The following is an 18,975-nucleotide window of genomic DNA, read 5'->3' on the forward strand; positions in this document are numbered from 1 at the left end:
ACAGCATATGCTTCCACTGTTTTCCCCCTCTTTTTGCAGGACAACAGACTGCTTATTGGGGCAATAAGGCAAAGGTGATTTAATAGTGCGATTTATGACTGTAAAACACATAACATGAGCTCTTTGGCAATAACCCCCAGCACTCCACTTTGGCAGAAGCAACACATGTGCATCTCATCACTGCTTGTGAAATTCAAACTCTTTGATGCCAACTTAAAACATTACAAAGAGCTACAATATACTGTTGAACAAAGATAACCCCAGTGCCCAAAACTGTTCCATTCTGAGAACAAAGATACTATGTTGTAAATCTGCCTGGCAACAGACATCTCATGGGTGGGTATGTGTATGCATGTCAACAATGAAAGGTTGGGCCAGTTTCAGAATATGCATGTGATAATTTGAGACTTGTCGGTTACTAAACTAAGCCACTGAAGGGGAGCTTGCTCCAGTAGTTGGCAAGCCACTGGAGGATGGATGGATAGATGTACAGATGGGTGTGGCAGAGGCAGTGAGAACAGGTCAGGTTTAGTGTGGCATGCAGAAGGAGAAGGTCTGAAGAGTTGCGGCAAGCCTGCTTCCTGCTTGTCACTATTTGAGTACTGATTTCCACTTTGGTACATTTGCCCTATCACAGAGACAGACAGACAGTCGTGGAGGCAGGCAGATTGAGTGAGAGACAGAGAGAAGAAAAAGGGGGCAAGTGAGAGGAAGAGAGAGGGTGCTAAAAGCAGCTGGAGATTTTTTGCAAGGCCTGAAGATGTAATAAATCATTTATAGGGTACATAAGGTTTAACTGATATAAAAAGACAAAAATGCACACACACACATACAGACACGCACACACATACACACACACACAGAAAAGCGTAAGCACACATCCAAAATAAGAAAATATGCTTAACAAAGCAGTGAATCAGGTGTTGAATGTTTGATAAAATGTTTTTTATTGATATTAAAATGAAAGTACATGAATTGTGCATTTCGGACATCCTAGCGTGCAGAGGTTAAATCAATAAAATACACACAGGCTGAGTGAGCTACTGACACAGAAAAAGATGCCATTGCTCAGCAAGATATCTCTTCATATTCAACGAAAAGAAGTGGTTGTCTTTCACACCATTCATAAGAACACTAGAGTAGCCTGTTTGAACATTACAATAGTGAATGCAGTCCTAGCAGGAAAATATAAAATATAAAATATTATAATAATATTAATATATAATAATTGCACTGCCTGCTTTGTTGCACAACTGAAGTAGAATATAATTAGAGACAAGATGCAGCCTTGATGATTGAGATCTCTCTGACAGAAAAAGATATAAAGTATTCTCTTGACTCTACAACCACAGTATGGTAACTATCCATTGAGTCACCATTTCATGGGATGATGCATGACACAGTAGAGGAGGAAACTGATAATGTGGCACAGGATGACCTTGCTTCTGACATGGGCTTCAGTGGTTTGTCACAGAGAACTGTATCATTGTGGCCAGGTACCGGTGACACCTCAGCTCACCTTCCACAACGAGATTATCTCTTAAACTCAGCAACAACTCCACTTCTCCCTTAGAGAGCACATATTTTTTTTCCTGAGTGCTTCAGAAATGTTTCAGTGTGGTAGCCCTTCATTAAATGCATAACGGATGCATTAGTGGAAGATTGGGGGTCGGCATTCATCCCTCACAAACAAACATACCAATGCAAATGCAGATATATATTGATGATGCATAAGATCAGGGTCATTGTGCTATGCAAAAGAGGCTTGGACATACATACAGACAGATAGACAGATAGCTAGACAGATAGACAGATAGCTAGACAGACAGACAGACAGACAGACAGATAGATAGATAGATAGATAGATAGATAGATAGATAGATAGATAGATAGATAGATAGATAGATAGATAGATAGATAGATAGATAGATAGATAGATAGATAGATAGATAGATAGATAGATAGATAGATAGAGTCTCTCTCTGACAGACAGTGACCTTCAAGCGACCTTCGATGTTTGCTCGCATCACACCAACATCATTACCTCCAATTAGGGCATGAATAGGATGACTTGTTTAGGTCACGTGTAATGCAAACCCCAACTCCACAGCTGAGCGGACATTATGGCCTTATGACCCAACCAAGAGCATCAGCGGCTCTGGCACTCATTAGATGCTCTTTAGAAGATCATAGGACACCATGCACACTTACAAAGACACAATTTAATGAAGGACTGGTCATTCCCCCTCCCCTGCCATCAATACTAAGTGGCTTCAAAAACATAGTGGGTTTGAGTAAAATCCATGTTGAACAGTTTTTTGTTTTTGTTTTTCAGCAATGAAAAAGTTACTCATTGATGTTTCCTTTTCTCAGACAACCCTGACAGGCTTCTGGAAATCCATGCAGACCAACAGATTAAAAGTATATGTCTATTTTTTGTGACTTAACATGCCTAAGTGATCCAGGTTATGCTGCTGTTAAAATATTAATTTAAAGGAACTATGGCAAATGAAACAGGAAAAATACATTTTTGGTACAAAGCATCTACAAAAAAAAGCCTTACAACTCCAATTGGAAAAAAGAGATCATACAAAATAAATCTGTCAGTTGAGCATCAGTGCTACGTATATTATTTGGACCAATTTTCAAATATATTTTATAACAAAATAAATAATGCCTTTATACAGTGCCCTTATTTGTATTTAAACAAACAAACAAAAAAGCTTGGCGGCTCATTACGCAAGATACAGCTCAGACTAAAGGAAAATAACACAACATCCCTGGAAACTAATTTATAAGATATATATATATATATAGATATATATATATAGATATATATATAATATATATATATATAGATATATATATTATATATATATATATATATATAATATATATATATATATATATATATATATGTCAGTCTCTTGCCTCTCTGTCTCTCTGTCTCTCTCTCTCTCTCTCTCTCTCTCTCTCTATATATATATATATATATATATATATATATATATATACACACACACATATATATATATATATATATATGCATATATATAAATTTTTTCAAGTATTTGTTTTCAGGCAAAAGCATGTGAATACTACTGATATACAATAAAAATAAAATGTTAGTTGACATTATTGCTGTTTTTTTCCCTTTCTTTAAAACTGTAAATAACATAACAATAGAAAACAAACCAAAAAAGCCTAATCTGGAAAAACAGGAATGTCACGGTACCAGAAACTGACAGGGTTTTCATTTTTTTTTCATTGAAACATTGATATGAAAAAAGACGAAAAATAAAATATAATCATCATTATCCCACTCATTCTTAGTCCAAGCCATGTTACTTCCTGCTAGAGCAGTCCGCAAAGCCATGGCAAACAAGAAGTACTGTCCTCGAACTATAGTACTGTCCCAATCCAGGTGGTCCATGGTGTCCCATATGTGTCCCCACAGTGCTCCATGTGTCCAGCAGCCTCAGAAGGATGGGAGGAACAGGGACTAGGTCTCAGGTCCCCCCTTGCTGCTTATGCTGGCAAACTAGTAATTAGTAGCCGCTAGCACTCACCATGAGCCTAGATGCCAACACAGCCCATATTTTTCCTCAGTGACTCTTCCCCCTTGACATTGCCACTGCCAGGAGCTCCCCCATATCCTTTATTTTCCTTTTTTTAAGTCACACTTTCCTTAAAACGGAAAGCTTTAATTATTCATTCAAAGAAAAAAAATGTGCTTTTCCACCTCTTCTTTGAGTCCATTCCCAAAGCTAGCAACCATGACATTTTTTAAGCTACACGTTCATTGTTCATAAAAAAATAGTGCCATTTTTTCTTTACTTTGACGTAATCCGTGGCAATGTGCAATTTTGCAGACATTTTTTCTGCTTTTTGTTTGTGATCAAAAGGTGCTGGAACAGGAATCTAATTTTACAAAATAATTCCTTACAGTGTGGAAGTCCCATTATAGGTAGAGGTGCAAACTAAAGAACTAACAGAAATTTTCTTTTCGCCTCAGGAAAAATGATGTGGAATGGATTCTTTCATGCAAGTTGCTCTTCACTTTCAGTTGTCTTCCACAAGGACAAAAAACATTCCGCTAGGTGTCCTCTTGACACTTGCAAATGACAGATCTCTTTCATCTTCTTTTTCCCTTCTCTTTTTGTCTTTTGCTTAAAGATCCACCTGAACTGCATTCAGCTGAATTGTTAACTTTTTGTTCGACATTTGTGTCTTTGCCTTTTGTATCAGTGACTGAAAGAGAGTGGGAGAGAAAGAGTTCAGACAGGAAGAATGTGAAGGCATGTCTGTGTGCCGGAAGAGGGTGGGTCGATGGGGGTTGAGGGGGGAGAGCATTAGAAAAGGACCAGGGTTCACGACGTAGTGGATGTGTGCAGGGGGAGAGACTGGTGAGCTCAGACAGGGCAGGGGAGGTCAAAGAGGACTGCCACAGAAATGACGTCAGAGACAAAGCTATAATCCCCTAGTCTTTTTTTCACCCTCAAAACTCTTGTCTGTGCAAAGGACTGGCAGCGGGCTCATTTGTGGTTGACAAAGTTGTCCGTGGTGAGCAACACGGGAGGCAGCTTGCTGGGAAGGCTGATCAGGGGCCTGTGGAAGATAGCCTGCTCCTCTGCTTTAATCTTCTCTGCATGCCTCTTAAACTTTCTGGCCCTCAGAATGGCGGGGACACCCCTTCGGAGCCGCTGGGCCGCCTTCCTCTGCCACACCTCGTATTTGGAATACTTCACGGTCCACATGCTGTTTCCTCGGAACTTCCTATTGTGGCGTGCAGGCAAAAAATAGAGGAGAAAAGGAAAAAGAGGAGTCAGTTCATTAGGGGTGATAAGATACTGTGCTTATTACAATGGAGGAAAGCCTTGTTTATTTTGTGAAAATATTCAGTCATTGTTGGGCCAGTAAAATGGAAATCAAATGTCATTCTTATGGTGTTGAACGTCATAAATAATTCGCCTTGCCCTTGTTTTGGTTTCCTTGACTGAGAGAAGTTGTCAACAAGTCCCTACTCCAGCCTCTTTAACATTAAGTCAAAGGGAAGGGCAGTCGCTTGCCTCATATACATATGAGGAGCCGGCACTCACCCAACCAGTCATTGAACTTTGTAGCCTCCACAGAAATAATGGAAAGACACACAAACACAATTCAAAAACTTCAATTCTTATGCATAAGACTCCTTCAAACAATGCTAGGTGTTGCCTTGAGCACCAGAGACAAAGCGGGAGTGGTCGCAGTGAAGCTAGAATTTGTGCGAGAGTAGCCAGTGCTCAATCTGAATGGCTTGTTTTGGTCCTGCACTTGAAGAGTGTTTATCCCACCTTCATTCAGTCCAGGCCTGCTCAATAGCCAAGGAACAGCTGGCCTCAGAGCAGGCTGTACCCATCAACTCTCCCAACACAGAAAAACTAGAGACATGTCCAAACTAAGTCCCTAACAGCCCTTCTTTCTTTCGTTCTTTCTTTCTTTCGTTCTTTCTTTCTTTCGTTCTTTCTTTCTTTCTTTCTTTCTTTCTTTCTTTCTTTCTTTCTTTCTTCTTTCTTTCAGACAGGATGCCCACTACTTTCCTCATTAGCGCTATTTATATATACATTTTTAGCAGTGACATGCCACCAGTACTGATTTATGATGAGTCAAAGCAGAAACATCTTCCCAGAGTTGTCTAAAGAAGGTTTAACTGGATTTTAAGAGGTTTAACTGGATTTTAAGATGTCTTTTTAATGCAGTCTAATGACTGCATTAAAAAGATCTCAATGTCGTCCACATCTCTGTGCCATATTTCAGAGAAGCTGTGACGGCCAGGATAGGTGTTTTCGACCGCACAGATACATTTTTTCTACCATCTTATAGGCTCTATCCCTCATATATGCACTTAACACACTGCCTTTTCCTGAATATTATGTGCTGTGACTATCTTGATGTTTTCCATGACTGTCAGCACTTTCTTTGTAAGGCTTAGTAACTGCTTAGTACTGACCATTTAACCAGCTATACCTGCCTTTGCATCACTGTACACAAGAGTCAGTGACATAGGGGTTAGGCTCCGAGGTGAATGGGGGCACAGGAGATGGGCCAGATAAAGCTGGGGATTAGTACTATTTCCCATACTGTTCTGTTGTTGTTGTTGCTTAGATGTACCTGTTTTAGTGCGGGCATCACGGGTATGACCTGTAGAGAGGTGGCTGACACATCCCTTTCAGACTTGGCAGGTTTGGCACAGTACTGCTCCAGTAGGTTGAGGTCACAGCTACGGAAACAACACTCCTCTACGATCCCACCGTTCTGCGGTCGCCGGCTGTTAGTCCTGCTGGTTGGCCTACCTGAGGAAAAATACCACAAGGAACGAAGACGTAGAGGTTAGGGGCTGCAAACACAGCATCAGTATAATAATGAATCAAGGTTGTTTTTCGCAGGATTACTTCAACAGCCATAGCAGCTCTTGGAGCAAACAGGATAAAGGAAATCTATGACCAACTGCAACAAATCTTTTTGTTTGTAGAGGATAATCTGATTAGGGCTATCTGGAAGTCCTTAAATGAGTGAATATACAAGTAAACACCCTGTGCTGTAGAGACCAAAAGAAAGCAACAGACACAATAAGCTCTCAGACATACTTTACGGATAGCAAAATACATAAAATGGAAACTCTTCTGTGACCTTGTCCTTTGCCAAGTCAGCAGAGATATAAAAAAAAATGCTGAGGAAGAGCAGAGAAGTAGAGAAACCAGGAGAAAGGGGATGAGTGCAGAGAGGGAATGTGAGGGTCAAAACAAAAAGAATGCATAACAAAAGAGGGTTAAATCAAGAGAAAAAAGGTGTAGAAAAAAAGGATGGCTGGTTAGCATGTTGCACAGGGAACATTATTCACAATCAGTAAAGGCCTTGTTTGAAGTCCTGCGACTCAAACAATGTTTGAGAAATCTCATGAGAGTGATGACTAGATTTGATTGCAAGAGGAAGAGAAAGAGAATGTGATGCAAGAGGGGGAGGGAGAAGGCAAAGAGGAGGGGGCACATCTATGTTCAAATCGAATAATGATCTTTCTGATCGGAAACAAGCCTTTGTGCCAAGCAGCACACAAAGAAAACACCTTGATTAGCATCAGCTAATATATTTTTCAACTGAAGTCCTTGAAATCAGATTAATGAGAGGAAGGTGAAGTTATTTATGTCAAAAATACTGCAGATGGTGCAAACAGAAGCTTATGCAGTTTAGGATTAACAGCTACCACAATGCTTCCACATACAATGCTTTACAGTGCCCCATCATCATGGAAGCAATGATTAGAATTGATGATCTTTCCTCTCTGCCTGACATCAACAACCCCCCACCCCGACCAACTCATCAGTGTGGTCTCCTGGCCTGGGAACACTATTGCCGAGGTGACCAGTATACCTCATGGGGTGCTATTACTTTAGTGGTAAACAAGCGACCCATCGTGTTGCTAGTCGTGTGTGCCTTCGCAGCTCACAAGTCTTTCATATGCAATGAGATGTACGGCCTGCAATCAGACTCAGCAGAGAAAGCAGCCTGGACCAGGTCTTGAGACACACAGCTGGCTATAATCTCTCCCTGTGCTTATGCGCGCGCGCTAGTGTGAGTGAGTGAGTGCGTGAGAAAGAAAAATAGCAAACACGCATACCACACAACCGCAGCACAGTCTCAGCTCTCCAAGCAGATGTGTGCAAATGAACAACAGAGACATTCAACAGGAGGGAAATAAAAAGCAAATCAACATTTATGCAGCTCATTGTGAAAACTTGTAATAGTTTGAAACCTACTGAATAGAAGCCTCTGTCTCCACAGACGAACTGCAGCGCATCCACCAGTTCACCCCCACACAGCGTCTCCGCCGAGGCCATTTCCACAGCGTAGAGCGTCAGGGCCAGTGCAAAGAGTAGCGCGCGACTCGTTGAAGACATCCTCTTGATCTGCGGGATGAAGCACAGGGTCATCAAATGTAACCATGACATGCAGAAAGTGGTGGCATACAGGATTCATTAAGAAAAAAAAAGAGAGACAGATTTTTATTTATTTATATATAAAAATATATACATTTTCAGACCAAGAGGATATAGTATCCATTACAGGCACGCTGTATATATTCAAATGTTACACACACACAAAAACTGAGAAGAGATGGGACAAAATATGCAGACCCGATCTTCACCTCCCCTGCCTGCTATTATCAGCTGTTGTCATCTGTGTCGCACCTGAAGAAGTGCTTATTGTGAAGGAAAAAAAAAAAAGTCGACAGTACCACCAGCTTTTCCACTCTTACACAACCCTCCTGAAGTTGCAAGGCCGGCTTCTCGGTAGTTAACTATTCGAAAACACCAAACTCAGCATATATTTTCCCCTCGCTCACCCCGGAATGAGCTCACTGACCCTCAGACCTACCGCCCCCTATCTGCCGGTAAAAACATCAGCTGTTTGCGCCGTGTCAACGGCACCATCCAGGCGAGAGAAGACTAAAATTACTTAAAACTCTCTTTTTCTATCACAAACGCCTCAAAGCTTCTCCTTGTCGTTTATGCATCTTACTTTCTCTACCGCATATAAATTAAGAGATGTCGGCTTTACCATACTGCACAAAACTGATGCGAACATTGCATCTACAGAACCCGAACTGGTTTTTCCTACTTATAAAGCCAAGGCAACGTCGCTATAACCCTGTCAGATGTCTCTCATTACGCCCCACGGCAGAGCCGAAGAGTATAAGAGCATTTGCTCCCTCTGGTTACCTTCATTCTGCTGTTCTCCGTTCTCCGGCAGGTGTGGCAAAGTGAATGGTGTCCGTATCTTTGCTGGGTTTCCATTGTCAGATGGCAGTAGCCAAAATGTTGGTAGTTATTTGGTTGGAGAGATTGCAGGTGAGTTAGTTTCCCAGTTGGTTAAGCTATAGTGATGATGAGTGAGAAGCTGTCCCAAGACTAGGCGACAGGCAAAACTTCTCAGGGAGAGGTATTATATACCAAAACACGCCCCTTACTCCAAGCCAACCCCTTGCTCCTCCTCTTCGCGCATTAAAAAAGAAAAAGGCCCAGAGACGTTGTATGAAAGTGCTTCAAGGGAGATAAGCAAAAATGAGAAGGAGAGGGAGAGGGTGAGAGTCACAAATATGGAACTCTTCCATGGGCATTTTTTCCACGTTTACGCACTGTAACCTACAATCACAATGTTTACACACAGGACGCAGACTGAACAAGAATAGGGGTAATTCCTTCGACTCCAAGAAAAATGTCAATGTCTCCGCCCTGCTGTAATTAAGATTAACATTCAGTGGAATCACTGTGGCCAAGGTCTGCGGCTTTCCTCAGACTGTGTAGATGGAGGCACCGGGGTCAAAGGTTGTCTAAGTGAACGGGGGAGAGTAACTGGAGTTGAAGCAGTAGAAAGAGGATGCAGCAGTACCCTGCGTGGGGAAATAGATGCAGACACGTTGTTTAAAATGTCTCAAAATCACAATAAATTGTGATTCATGTGATGGAGAGTCGGGATGAAGAAAATTATGGAAGTTTTTTTTGTTTGTTGTTTAAGTGCTATTAATGCGTTAGTACACACATTGTGACAAATGAGCATTATCCTATTATCCAGCAGCAAGACTTCATTCAGATTTTGTTCAGGTCGCGCCAGAGGAGACAAATAGTGCTGCATACTTTGAAAATCTGAGTTTAACATATAAACAAGCACATGCGTTTTATGCTTTGACGGTCCCCTTATGTAAGCGTGTGTTCTGCTGAATGTAAAGATATGGACGTGTCTTCAGACTCAGACTGACACCTGCTGGTCCGGTTACGCTACCTCCGTTTGTTTGTTCCCCAGCTTTCAGCAACTATTTTGTGCTGGAATCTGATCGCAGCTTCTTACCTGAACAGAAGGATTATGTCCTGGCAAACTCCCAAAGTATTTTCTTTCACAGCTTAATGTTGCTCTGTTATACCAACTCATGCATAGCTTTTTTTCAAGGTCATCCAGACAGCACATGCTGTAAAAGTAGATTCACTGATGAAGGGGTTTGTGCTACTCAGTTAAACGGTGATCATGCAACATCATATCTCTGAAAGGCTGATTTCTGATTTTATTGCATAAAGCACATTAAATAAAGTTTCTATTGTGCATTCACTGTGTCATTAAAATTTCTTAAGCTTGTTTTTGACACCGAATAACGTTGCAAAACAGCAAGTTGTGGTTGCTGGCAGGAGGAGAACGTTAAGAAGATTTACCCTCTCAATAAACTCAATAAATATGCTGGGATTTTATGATCCGGCAGCTCAAACCAGCTAGACTGCTCCATCTTGTGGTAGGCAAGTGTAAGGGGTGGCTCCGGCTCAGGAGGCAGAGCAGGTCATTTATCATCGGAAGGTTGGTGATTTTGATCCCTATCTGCTCCAGTCAAAGTGTGCCAAAGTATCCTTGGCAAGATACTGAACCCCGAGTTGATCCCGATCCAGTTCAATTCAATTCATTTATATAGCTCCAAATCACAACAGCGCCTCAAGGTGCGCTCATCGGAGTGTGATTGTGTGAATGTTAGATTGCGAACACTCAGACGGGGTAAGTGCTTGTATAATTGTATTGTGGATATGAATGGGAGAATGAGACGTACTGTATAGTGCTCACATAGGGTAGAAAAGCTCTATATAAGAACCAGTCCATTTGCCATTTAACAGCCAGGCATCGTTTAAAAAAATCATATGATTTAGTATATTCGGTTTTTCCTGTCAGACATAAGAGCAACAAATTATCAAAAGAAAATTATAATGTATATTTTTAGTTGAACTGTAGGAATAAAACTTGATAAATCACAAAAATGACAGTGAAATGTTAATTTGCAGTTCTTTATTATCTGACAGATTGTAATCAATAGTTTTATTACATGGAAAGTATGTTTTCTTTTTTTTTTCTTTTATTATGCATTTACACTTCAAGACAAAACCAGCATAAAATACACTGCAAGACCAGAACAGCATATTAAAGCCATGAGTTTAATTACTCCAATACTAAATTCACATATCTGGAAAATAAAGCTTTTGACAGAGCAATTACAGATGTATTTTATTTTCTACATAAATGATTAAAATATACACCCTTGTGTTTTTTCATTTTAAAATAGCTATACCATACTTGTTTAGTTTTCTTTTAATACATTCATAATCAGTTACTCTTGATTTTGACTCCAGTTTTGACACATTTCTCAAACAATACACTTTAAAAGCATGAATGGACCAATCAGTAAAACTCCATCATTTCACAAACACAGTCACACCCAGCGAAGCATTTAAGATCTTTGGAAAGCTTGTCAGCGCTGAATTTTGAGGTTTTAATGGCTGCAACCTTGCTGGCCAACCAGCAAACCACAACAAGCAACGACTCGGATTCATACAAGCAGGTACTGCACAGAAAGATGAACACACTGGCAATCTTGGACAGCATGGAGTTGGCGGGGAGGAAAGGAAACAACAGGAGGATGGTAAAAGGTGACAGGGCATCATCATGACAACACACTCAGGGCATCTGTCAGCACCTTAAGCTCATCCTTCACTCCTTCCAGGCCTCCTTGGATCTTCATTGGGTTGTCCAGGACTTCAATACTGCTGGTGTATGGATCAAACCTGACTGAGAAGGGACGCTTGATGCCAGCTACATATGTCCTGATCAAAATTGTAAAGATTAAAGAGGTCAGAATGATGAAAACTGCAAAATAAAGAGCTCAGATAGGACTTTCTTTATGCTCCTTGTGAATGCATGCACTAAAGCAGCCATGTCTGCAAATTTTCCCTGCGTTGTAGTTTGGTATATTGCATATGTACGCACATTATAAGGACTGGAGCTTCCACAACATAAAGAAAACACTCCTATATAATGTCACACCCACAATATGTACTCTATTCTCTATGCTCTTTCAAATATCCCAGTGCTGATATTTTCTCATCTAGTGTGGCAAGGATGTCATGTGCTGCATTCTGCTAGAGACTGAATATTGAGAAAACACTCACTTAAGCTACTTGTTTTGCAGGGCAGCATTTGATCTGTTTGCCAAATAAAACTCCAGAGTTTTGCCTTGGTAAGAAAGACTACATTAGGAACAGCTGTCTTCTGGCTGCTATGGCTGACCTACAAAGTTTGTGGCCTCAGGGGTTGGCTGGCTGTTCTCTGACCTTGTCCTTGCATAACCCCTCTCTTTTGTTTTTTGTCTTTTTTTTTTCTTCTTCTTTTTACTGGCTCAGTAGGTCCTTATGTACGTGTATGCCTGGTTCAATAAAGAACAGTACCTGAATTTCTCCTTGGCATCTGAAAAACTCTCAGAAACAAAGTAAACAGGCTGGTATGTCTGGTCTTGATAGGGCTGAACTGCTGCAGCTTCTGGATCAAACTCTCTTGTCTCTGGTTCATCCGACAGAGAGTGCTGGGAGTTAGAAAAAAAAAAAAAAAGGAGAGTTAGCTAATGACTCACAGTTGGCTGTGTGTGTTGCATTAAAGGAAAAAAAATAAATAAAAATGTGTGACCATACCACAAGTTCACCATAAGAGGAAAGCAGTCCAGCTCCATAAGCCCTGACCTCACCATTTTGTTTACATAAGCCATACTCAACTGTGAACCAGTAGAGCTGATGGGAAAAACAGAAAGTCTTTCAAGTTATTCAACCCCCAAACGTTACCCCAGTAATTTTTATACAGTCTCTCTGTGCTGTGATGTTTGAGGACAAGAGACTTACCGTGGACAGTTTCTCAATATCTTCATCCGAAGCCCCCAGTGAAGCCAAACCAAGATTCTTTGGAAAATCATAAATCATAAATACTACATTACTACACTGCATGAGCAAGAATTATCTGTAAGGTTGCTAATCCTTTCAGTACTAACCTGTGAAAATTGGGCAAAAGTGCGATCAGCCAGCATGGGCACATGGCCCAACAATTCATGGACACAGTCACTGAGAAAGAAAGCAAAATCAATTTTAATGGTTGATCCTGAATGAAAAATACCACAAAGTTCGGTTTGATTAAATGCAGATTTTGTGATCACAAACGGGAAATTAAATCTGGTTGCATAAGAATGCAGCAGTTAGAGAATGAAAAGCAAGTCTGTTTGCATGTGAAAAGAAAAGTTTTACTGATACCCCAAAACATACATGGTTCTTTATTCCTTAAGAGGTAAGCTTAATTAAACTTAGAGAAATGACAGAAACAGTTTTTGAATATGGCAGTTATTTAATATTAATTGCTGTTGCTATTTGCAAGTGTTATGCATAATTTCACTTGCATTTTTTTTCATAGATTAAAGTGTTTATGCTATGGAAAAGAGGCAAAGAAACTGACAGCATGCAAATAAACAAAAGCCAAAGGAGTCACAGTCATACTCACGGCTCTGGAGAGTGCATAGGTGAGGAAGCATGTCGGATGTACTGGGTGCACTGGAACACTCGGAATGCCAAACTGGCCAGAAAATCTCTGGCTGAGAGCAGACCTGCCACTGGACGCAGCTGAAATCCTGTGCGCTCTGCACGTGTGTGATGAAATGACAGAAAGAGCGAGAGCGAATTAAACCCTGTTAGATGGAGTGCATATTCGCTACGCATCTGTATTCAGGCATAGTTTCTTTTCATTTTGTCTGATGCCATTTTTACCTTTGAGGAAGCATGACACATCTTCCAACTGGGGAATGTTGTCTGGACTGTACCCACAATGCCTCTCTAGCAGACGAAAGGCCTCGAGGTATTCACTGCAGGCATGGGTGGTGTACAAGTCCCTCAGGGTTGAATATACTTCTCGCCTAAATAGGTATTTAATTACATAAAAACTGAGATTTCATTTTTTAAAAATCAGATTCTTTGAAAAATAATGACTGAGATTCAGTGACTAGGATAAAATCAAATCAGAAATAAAATCAAAATTAAGAGCAATCATTTATATCTTGCACTGCAGGGTAGTATTTATTCTCTTGCTAATTAGATGTATTTAAATTGAATTATATATATATATATATATATATATATATATATATATATATATATATATATATATATATATATTAGTATGCCATGTCCTTCTTGTAAAGTCATATGAAAATTCACATTGCTACCTATTATCTATCTGGTATGTGACAACATTTTAAATCTTCAGAGTAGCTTTTTGGACATAAACTGTCAAAGTAAAATATAAAAATTCACTGGTTTGCAAACAATCCTTATAAAATCATCATCAGGCTATGGCTATGTTTTTTGCTCAGATGAGCTCAAGCTGCCACCTCAAGTCCGTTCTGGTGACACCCTCCATCTGAAGTTAATTTACTAAAACATCCATAAAAAACAAATCATATGCAAAATGACTTATTGGTTGGTGGCTGGACAACAAAGTGTTGACGCTGAAACAGCAAAAACAATGAAGAGTGTTTATAATATAAAAAAGTTTATGCCCATTGCTTCAATGTTTCAGACTTAACTTTCACATCATATTTATATAACAGCATTCAAAACTAATACGCAAGAGCCCCTTACCATGTGTTGATCTCCTCCTCTGTGTATTCCACTCTGGGGATCGACTGCCCACTGAGGAGAAACATATGCCCACATTCATTAGGGATTATTATATTTTACTTTTATGTCTATTTTTTTTTTTTTTTTTTTTTATGGTTGTCTGTGCAGTATTTAGGAAAAATACTATCTCACTATCTGTATCTGAAGGCAATGTCCCCAATCATTTTCCTCCTCTGTCTGTAGGCAGGATCTGTGTAGCCCTGTTCAAATCAAATATTTCAAACACAGATCACATTTTCTAGCCAATAAAATAACCAGCATAATAATGGCAATTATTTCTATTCAATCATTTCTTCTTCTTGGCAATGTCATTACTTACTGGATGGTCATGGTCTAAGTCTGGATCAAATTTGGTGACCAGATGGTGACACTTGTCCAAATCTGCAATTTTCTTTGGGAACCAGTGGACTAGTTAAGAAAACAGAAAAAAATATATCAGTTGTCTTGACTATATAAAATGTTTCACATTTATTTTATCAAAGAATCTAAGAATAGGGTGTCACATTTGACTTCTTTGGTGGTTTTAACATCTTCTGAGTTCCTCTTGATGGAGCTGATCAGAGTATTGACGTCCGAGAGGTGCACTTCACAGCGGACAAAGTACTCCAGGCCCTCCAGGCTGTCTTTGAGTTTCCGGCATGGTCGCGTCTCCAGATGGTGAATCTTAGCTTCAAATGTCTGAAATACAGTCAACAAACTGCAATGTGACGCTAGTAGCAGTACAGGATCCTACATAGAATAAGATGGAGTTGAGAAGTATTTATGCAGCACAATAACTGATTCTGGATGCAAAATATGGAACTGTTTTTTTTTGTTGTTGTTGTTGTTTTTTTAACTCTAAAATAAACATGCATGGAATTACAATTGTTTTGTGTGTAATGATGAACGGATAAAATATTTTTTTTTAAAAAAGGTTTGCACTTAAAAAAACATAAATTATTAACTATAGCACTTGACTGTACTATCCACTGGCAAAAGGCACAACAAATAGGGTGCATTTTAACAGTTTAACAATAACAATGACATTACTTATTCAACCTTTACAGATGAGTAATATTCTATTAATAGACAAAGGACTATTTGGTTGAAAAATTCCCCTTGACTACTTTCCTGCTGGAAAAATCGGTTTTAACTTTCTAACATTTATTGCAACCTTGATGTCTCATCAGAAGGAGAGTCATGGCTACAACATTAGAGTGCAAATGCTGATAACTGTAATATTCCCAACTGGACACAAATTCCAACTAATGGGATTCTTCAAAAACAGGCAATCCCAGCAGCTTAGTCCACATTTGTGAAGTATAAGTAAACTGATTGTTAACAGACAAAATAAATACATACACACAAAAATAAACCCTTAAATTTTTTTAGTTACACCTTAAAACTCTGTTAGAATAAATTCTAATTGGCTACCTCGAAAACTTTGAGTGTCCGCGAAAGGACAGGTGTCTTGGAGTTTCTTAAAGTAAAGAAAATGTTGAGAAGCGCTTTTCCGTCGTCTTCCTCAAACACTATCTGTTCACTGGCCTCTGCAGCCTCTGCCGCTGCAGCGGCGGCTTCCCTCTCCTTGCGTGCGTCCTCGATCAAGCTTTGTCGTCTGCCGACGAATCTTGGAGACTGTTTTAAAAAGAGAAATTAAAGTTCTGCTTGTTATGGTTTTACTGACAGTAAGAACGCACAGACACGACATGAACGTAACTGATGGGCTTTGCTTACTTTTGGAGTGTCTTTCTTGATATTTGATGGGTGCGCTTTACATCTCCAAACGCGCATTAGATCGGCAATGCAATCAAGGTAAACCGTACGACACATCTAAGAGTAAATAGCGACCACAGCACACATTTTAGCAGTTAGCTGTAAATTACAACGTGCAGGATGTTTTTTTGTCCTGCATTTTTTTTAAACCTATGCGTTTGAGATGCGCGCCAGGTAGCAACCGTGTGTAAAGACCATTTTCTTCGTGCCATACAACAGATTCTGTGATTCGTTGAAAAGATTTTTGCCTACAGATCACTCCGCAGACAATCACAGATTTTGGCTTGTAATCTAAATTACTTCTTACCGTGATGGAATCAGATCTCTCCAGCTCGGATGCTGCTCTGCGGACGCTCTTCGTGGAGGACGTGGAGCTGGTTGAAAGTGGCATCTTTACGCTCAAAAGTCTGTTTTGGATTTGTTTGCGAGTGGCAGAAGTGGCAGTGTGGTTTTGGCGCTCTCTAAACCTCTCAGGGTGTGCTGTGTGCCCAGAGTTTTTCTTTTTTCTTTTTTCCCACGCAGGTTTCCCCTTTTTATGGGATCATTTGTTTGCCGTTTCTGACGTCAGACACGCTAATCTCAATCTAATCAATCAATGCGCAGAATCTATCAGTCTCATCCCAAATTGGAGCGTGTTGTATAGTTTGAGACAGAGAGCTTTTTCCAGATGTTTGGCAAATGAAATAAAAATTTCAAACGTGTTTCAAGTCATTAGGTTAGAATTAGAATTAAGTGAACTGCAAAATTTATTGATGTGCTTTAGTATACTGTATTAATAAAGTAATATGCAGTTTTCTTAGTTAATATTTACATGATTTAAATTTAAATAAGCAAGTTGAAGCTGTGTGGTGTATCCAACCAGCAGTTGGATACACTGTAGTCATTTTTAGACCATAATTAAAGCTTTGACCTCAGGGCTGTACATAAAGGTTATACCAGAGAAAAGTTAACTGTGGAAAATTAAGTCACTTTATCAGCTCAATCCAATCTCCACAGCTCCTCACAAATTAGATTTGATTGTGGAAAAAAACACACAAACACACATGCACAGACAGAAGGGAAAGAGAACAAGACATTGTTTTCCTGTTTTGGCCGCTCAGTTTCTTACCTCAGCAAAAGCCATATCAAGTGAATTTGTGCCGCTTTTGCCTGACGAGTTTGGGGGGGCGGGGGGTAACGTGATTGTGTGTGATGTACAGTGCCCACAGGCAAGAAGAGGTAAAATGATTATTTGTGGACCTTTTGCCACTTGGTCTCACAGCAGCAACTGTGCGAGGCTGCAGAGGAGGCAGGTGGGGCCCCAGTGTGACTCTTATTTAAACCCGAACACACAGACTCAAAATGCTAAAGAGCACTGATGTTGCCCTGGGCACAGAAAAAGCAGGTTGCTTCCTTAATTGAAGGGGAGTCAGTCTAAAGAAATAAAGAAAGCTAAAGCAAACAGACAGTACAACAGAAACTACCAGTCCACTTTTGTGAGCCTATGTATATTTCTGCATGGAAACAGTAAATTGGTGTATCTTTTTTTTTAAAAAAAAAGAGTTGGTTATATGTTTTTTCTTCTCTGTCTCTTGACCTTTTTTGAAAGTGGCATGACATGAAAGACTTGGTAACAGATATAAGCTTGACATTTATCTTGAGATAGGAACGATTTTATGCTATTTTTCCATCCATGTCTTTCAAGTGCTTTAGTACTTTTTCTAAGTAGTTTACACTTACAGCTCTTTTACAGGGGGCCAGAAGTAGTTGGACAAGCTAAATGTTTGATGTTTAGACTATTAATTATTAATTCATGATTTACTAATTAAGCAGGTAAAAGTTCTGAAAATCATTGCAAGCATGATATTATGAAACCATTGTTTTGAATCCTCAATGACTCCTGAAAGCAAGTGAAACAGCATGCCATGTAGACAGCATGTTAAAAAAAAAAAAATCCTTCAGAGCAATAGCTTGGACATTAAGAGTGGTGAAATTAACCATCCGGTACATCCTGAGAAAAGATGAACACACTGGTGAGCTCCGCAGCACAAAGTGGTCTGGATATCAGCAGACAACAGCAGTGGTGGATGGTCACAGGATCCTTTCTATGGTAAATAAAACCTCCTTTACATCTAGTCAAGTAAAGAATGCTCTCAGGAGGATGACATATCATTATCCATGTTCAAGCGCAGACTTTGTCAAAGCAAATACAGAGGGTTCACCACAAGGAGAAAACCGGTGATCCCTCTCAAAAGTAGAAATGCTGGATCAAACTTGGCCAATTAAAAAAAAAAAAAAAAAACCCTGACCAACTTTGAACAGTTTTCAGTGGACAGAAAAAAAACTAAGCTCAATCATTGCTGGAATGACAGGAAGGAAAATGCTCCAAGAAGGCTTGGGATGATGTGATAAACACAGAGCTATTGTGTTGTCCATGCTCATGATCCAAAGCACACTGCATCATCTGTAAAAAAAAAAAAAAAAAGAAAAAGGCAAAAACTGAACAAAAGAACCGCTGAAGGAAGCTGAAGTAAAGATCTTGCAAAACACATTTCTTTGGTTATGTGAATGAGTTTCAGATTCAGATAATCAGTGGTTATTCCTAAATGTTCACCCTTTTTAATTAATGCCAAAATTCTGCATTTTCATCTACATCTCATTTTTTTCTTTTGAAATCTAGGGGTTACATGCA

General features: G+C 39.7%; 2 protein-coding genes across 3 annotated transcripts; both read right to left on the reverse strand.

The window, feature by feature from the left end:
- Positions 1 to 4,031: 4,031 nt before the first annotated feature.
- Positions 4,032 to 8,951, reverse strand: igf2b (insulin-like growth factor 2b). Its single transcript, XM_030731363.1, is given in 5 exon segments — positions 4,032 to 4,751; positions 4,753 to 4,776; positions 6,151 to 6,332; positions 7,790 to 7,943; positions 8,757 to 8,951. Coding segments are annotated over 5 exon segments (651 nt in total). The 5' UTR covers positions 8,832 to 8,951; the 3' UTR covers positions 4,032 to 4,535.
- Positions 8,952 to 10,880: 1,929 nt separating this feature from the next.
- On the reverse strand, positions 10,881 to 16,796 carry th (tyrosine hydroxylase). Of its 2 annotated transcripts, XM_030731196.1 has the most exons (14): positions 16,612 to 16,796; positions 16,266 to 16,361; positions 15,963 to 16,166; positions 15,053 to 15,227; positions 14,869 to 14,957; positions 14,682 to 14,749; positions 14,511 to 14,561; positions 13,641 to 13,786; positions 13,378 to 13,513; positions 12,878 to 12,947; positions 12,732 to 12,788; positions 12,528 to 12,623; positions 12,288 to 12,421; positions 10,881 to 11,666 (listed from the first exon to the last, which is right to left on the reverse strand). In XM_030731196.1, exons 1-14 carry the CDS (start codon positions 16,693 to 16,695, stop codon positions 11,507 to 11,509), a joined length of 1,566 nt encoding a protein of 521 aa, XP_030587056.1. In that variant the 5' UTR covers positions 16,696 to 16,796; the 3' UTR covers positions 10,881 to 11,506. The 2 variants fall into 2 exon arrangements, with proteins under 2 accessions (XP_030587056.1, XP_030587057.1); XM_030731197.1 differs by lacking the exon at positions 16,266 to 16,361.
- Between the last annotated feature and the right edge of the window lie 2,179 nt (positions 16,797 to 18,975).

This window comes from Archocentrus centrarchus, chromosome 6 (genome assembly GCF_007364275.1).
Source record: "Archocentrus centrarchus isolate MPI-CPG fArcCen1 chromosome 6, fArcCen1, whole genome shotgun sequence".
Lineage (NCBI taxonomy): Eukaryota > Metazoa > Chordata > Actinopteri > Cichliformes > Cichlidae > Archocentrus > Archocentrus centrarchus.

Bases quoted from the DNA above. Each gene is read 5' to 3' on its own strand.
- th (XM_030731196.1), bottom strand. From the start codon at position 16,695: ATGCCACTTTCAACCAGCTCCACGTCCTCCACGAAGAGCGTCCGCAGA. The intron at 13,787-14,510 runs GTAAGGGGCTCT...ATACCTATTTAG, and splicing joins GAGGAGGAGATCAACACATG to GCGAGAAGTATATTCAACCC. The intron at 12,789-12,877 runs GTTAGTACTGAA...GATTTTCCAAAG, and splicing joins CTTTTGCCCAATTTTCACAG to AATCTTGGTTTGGCTTCACT.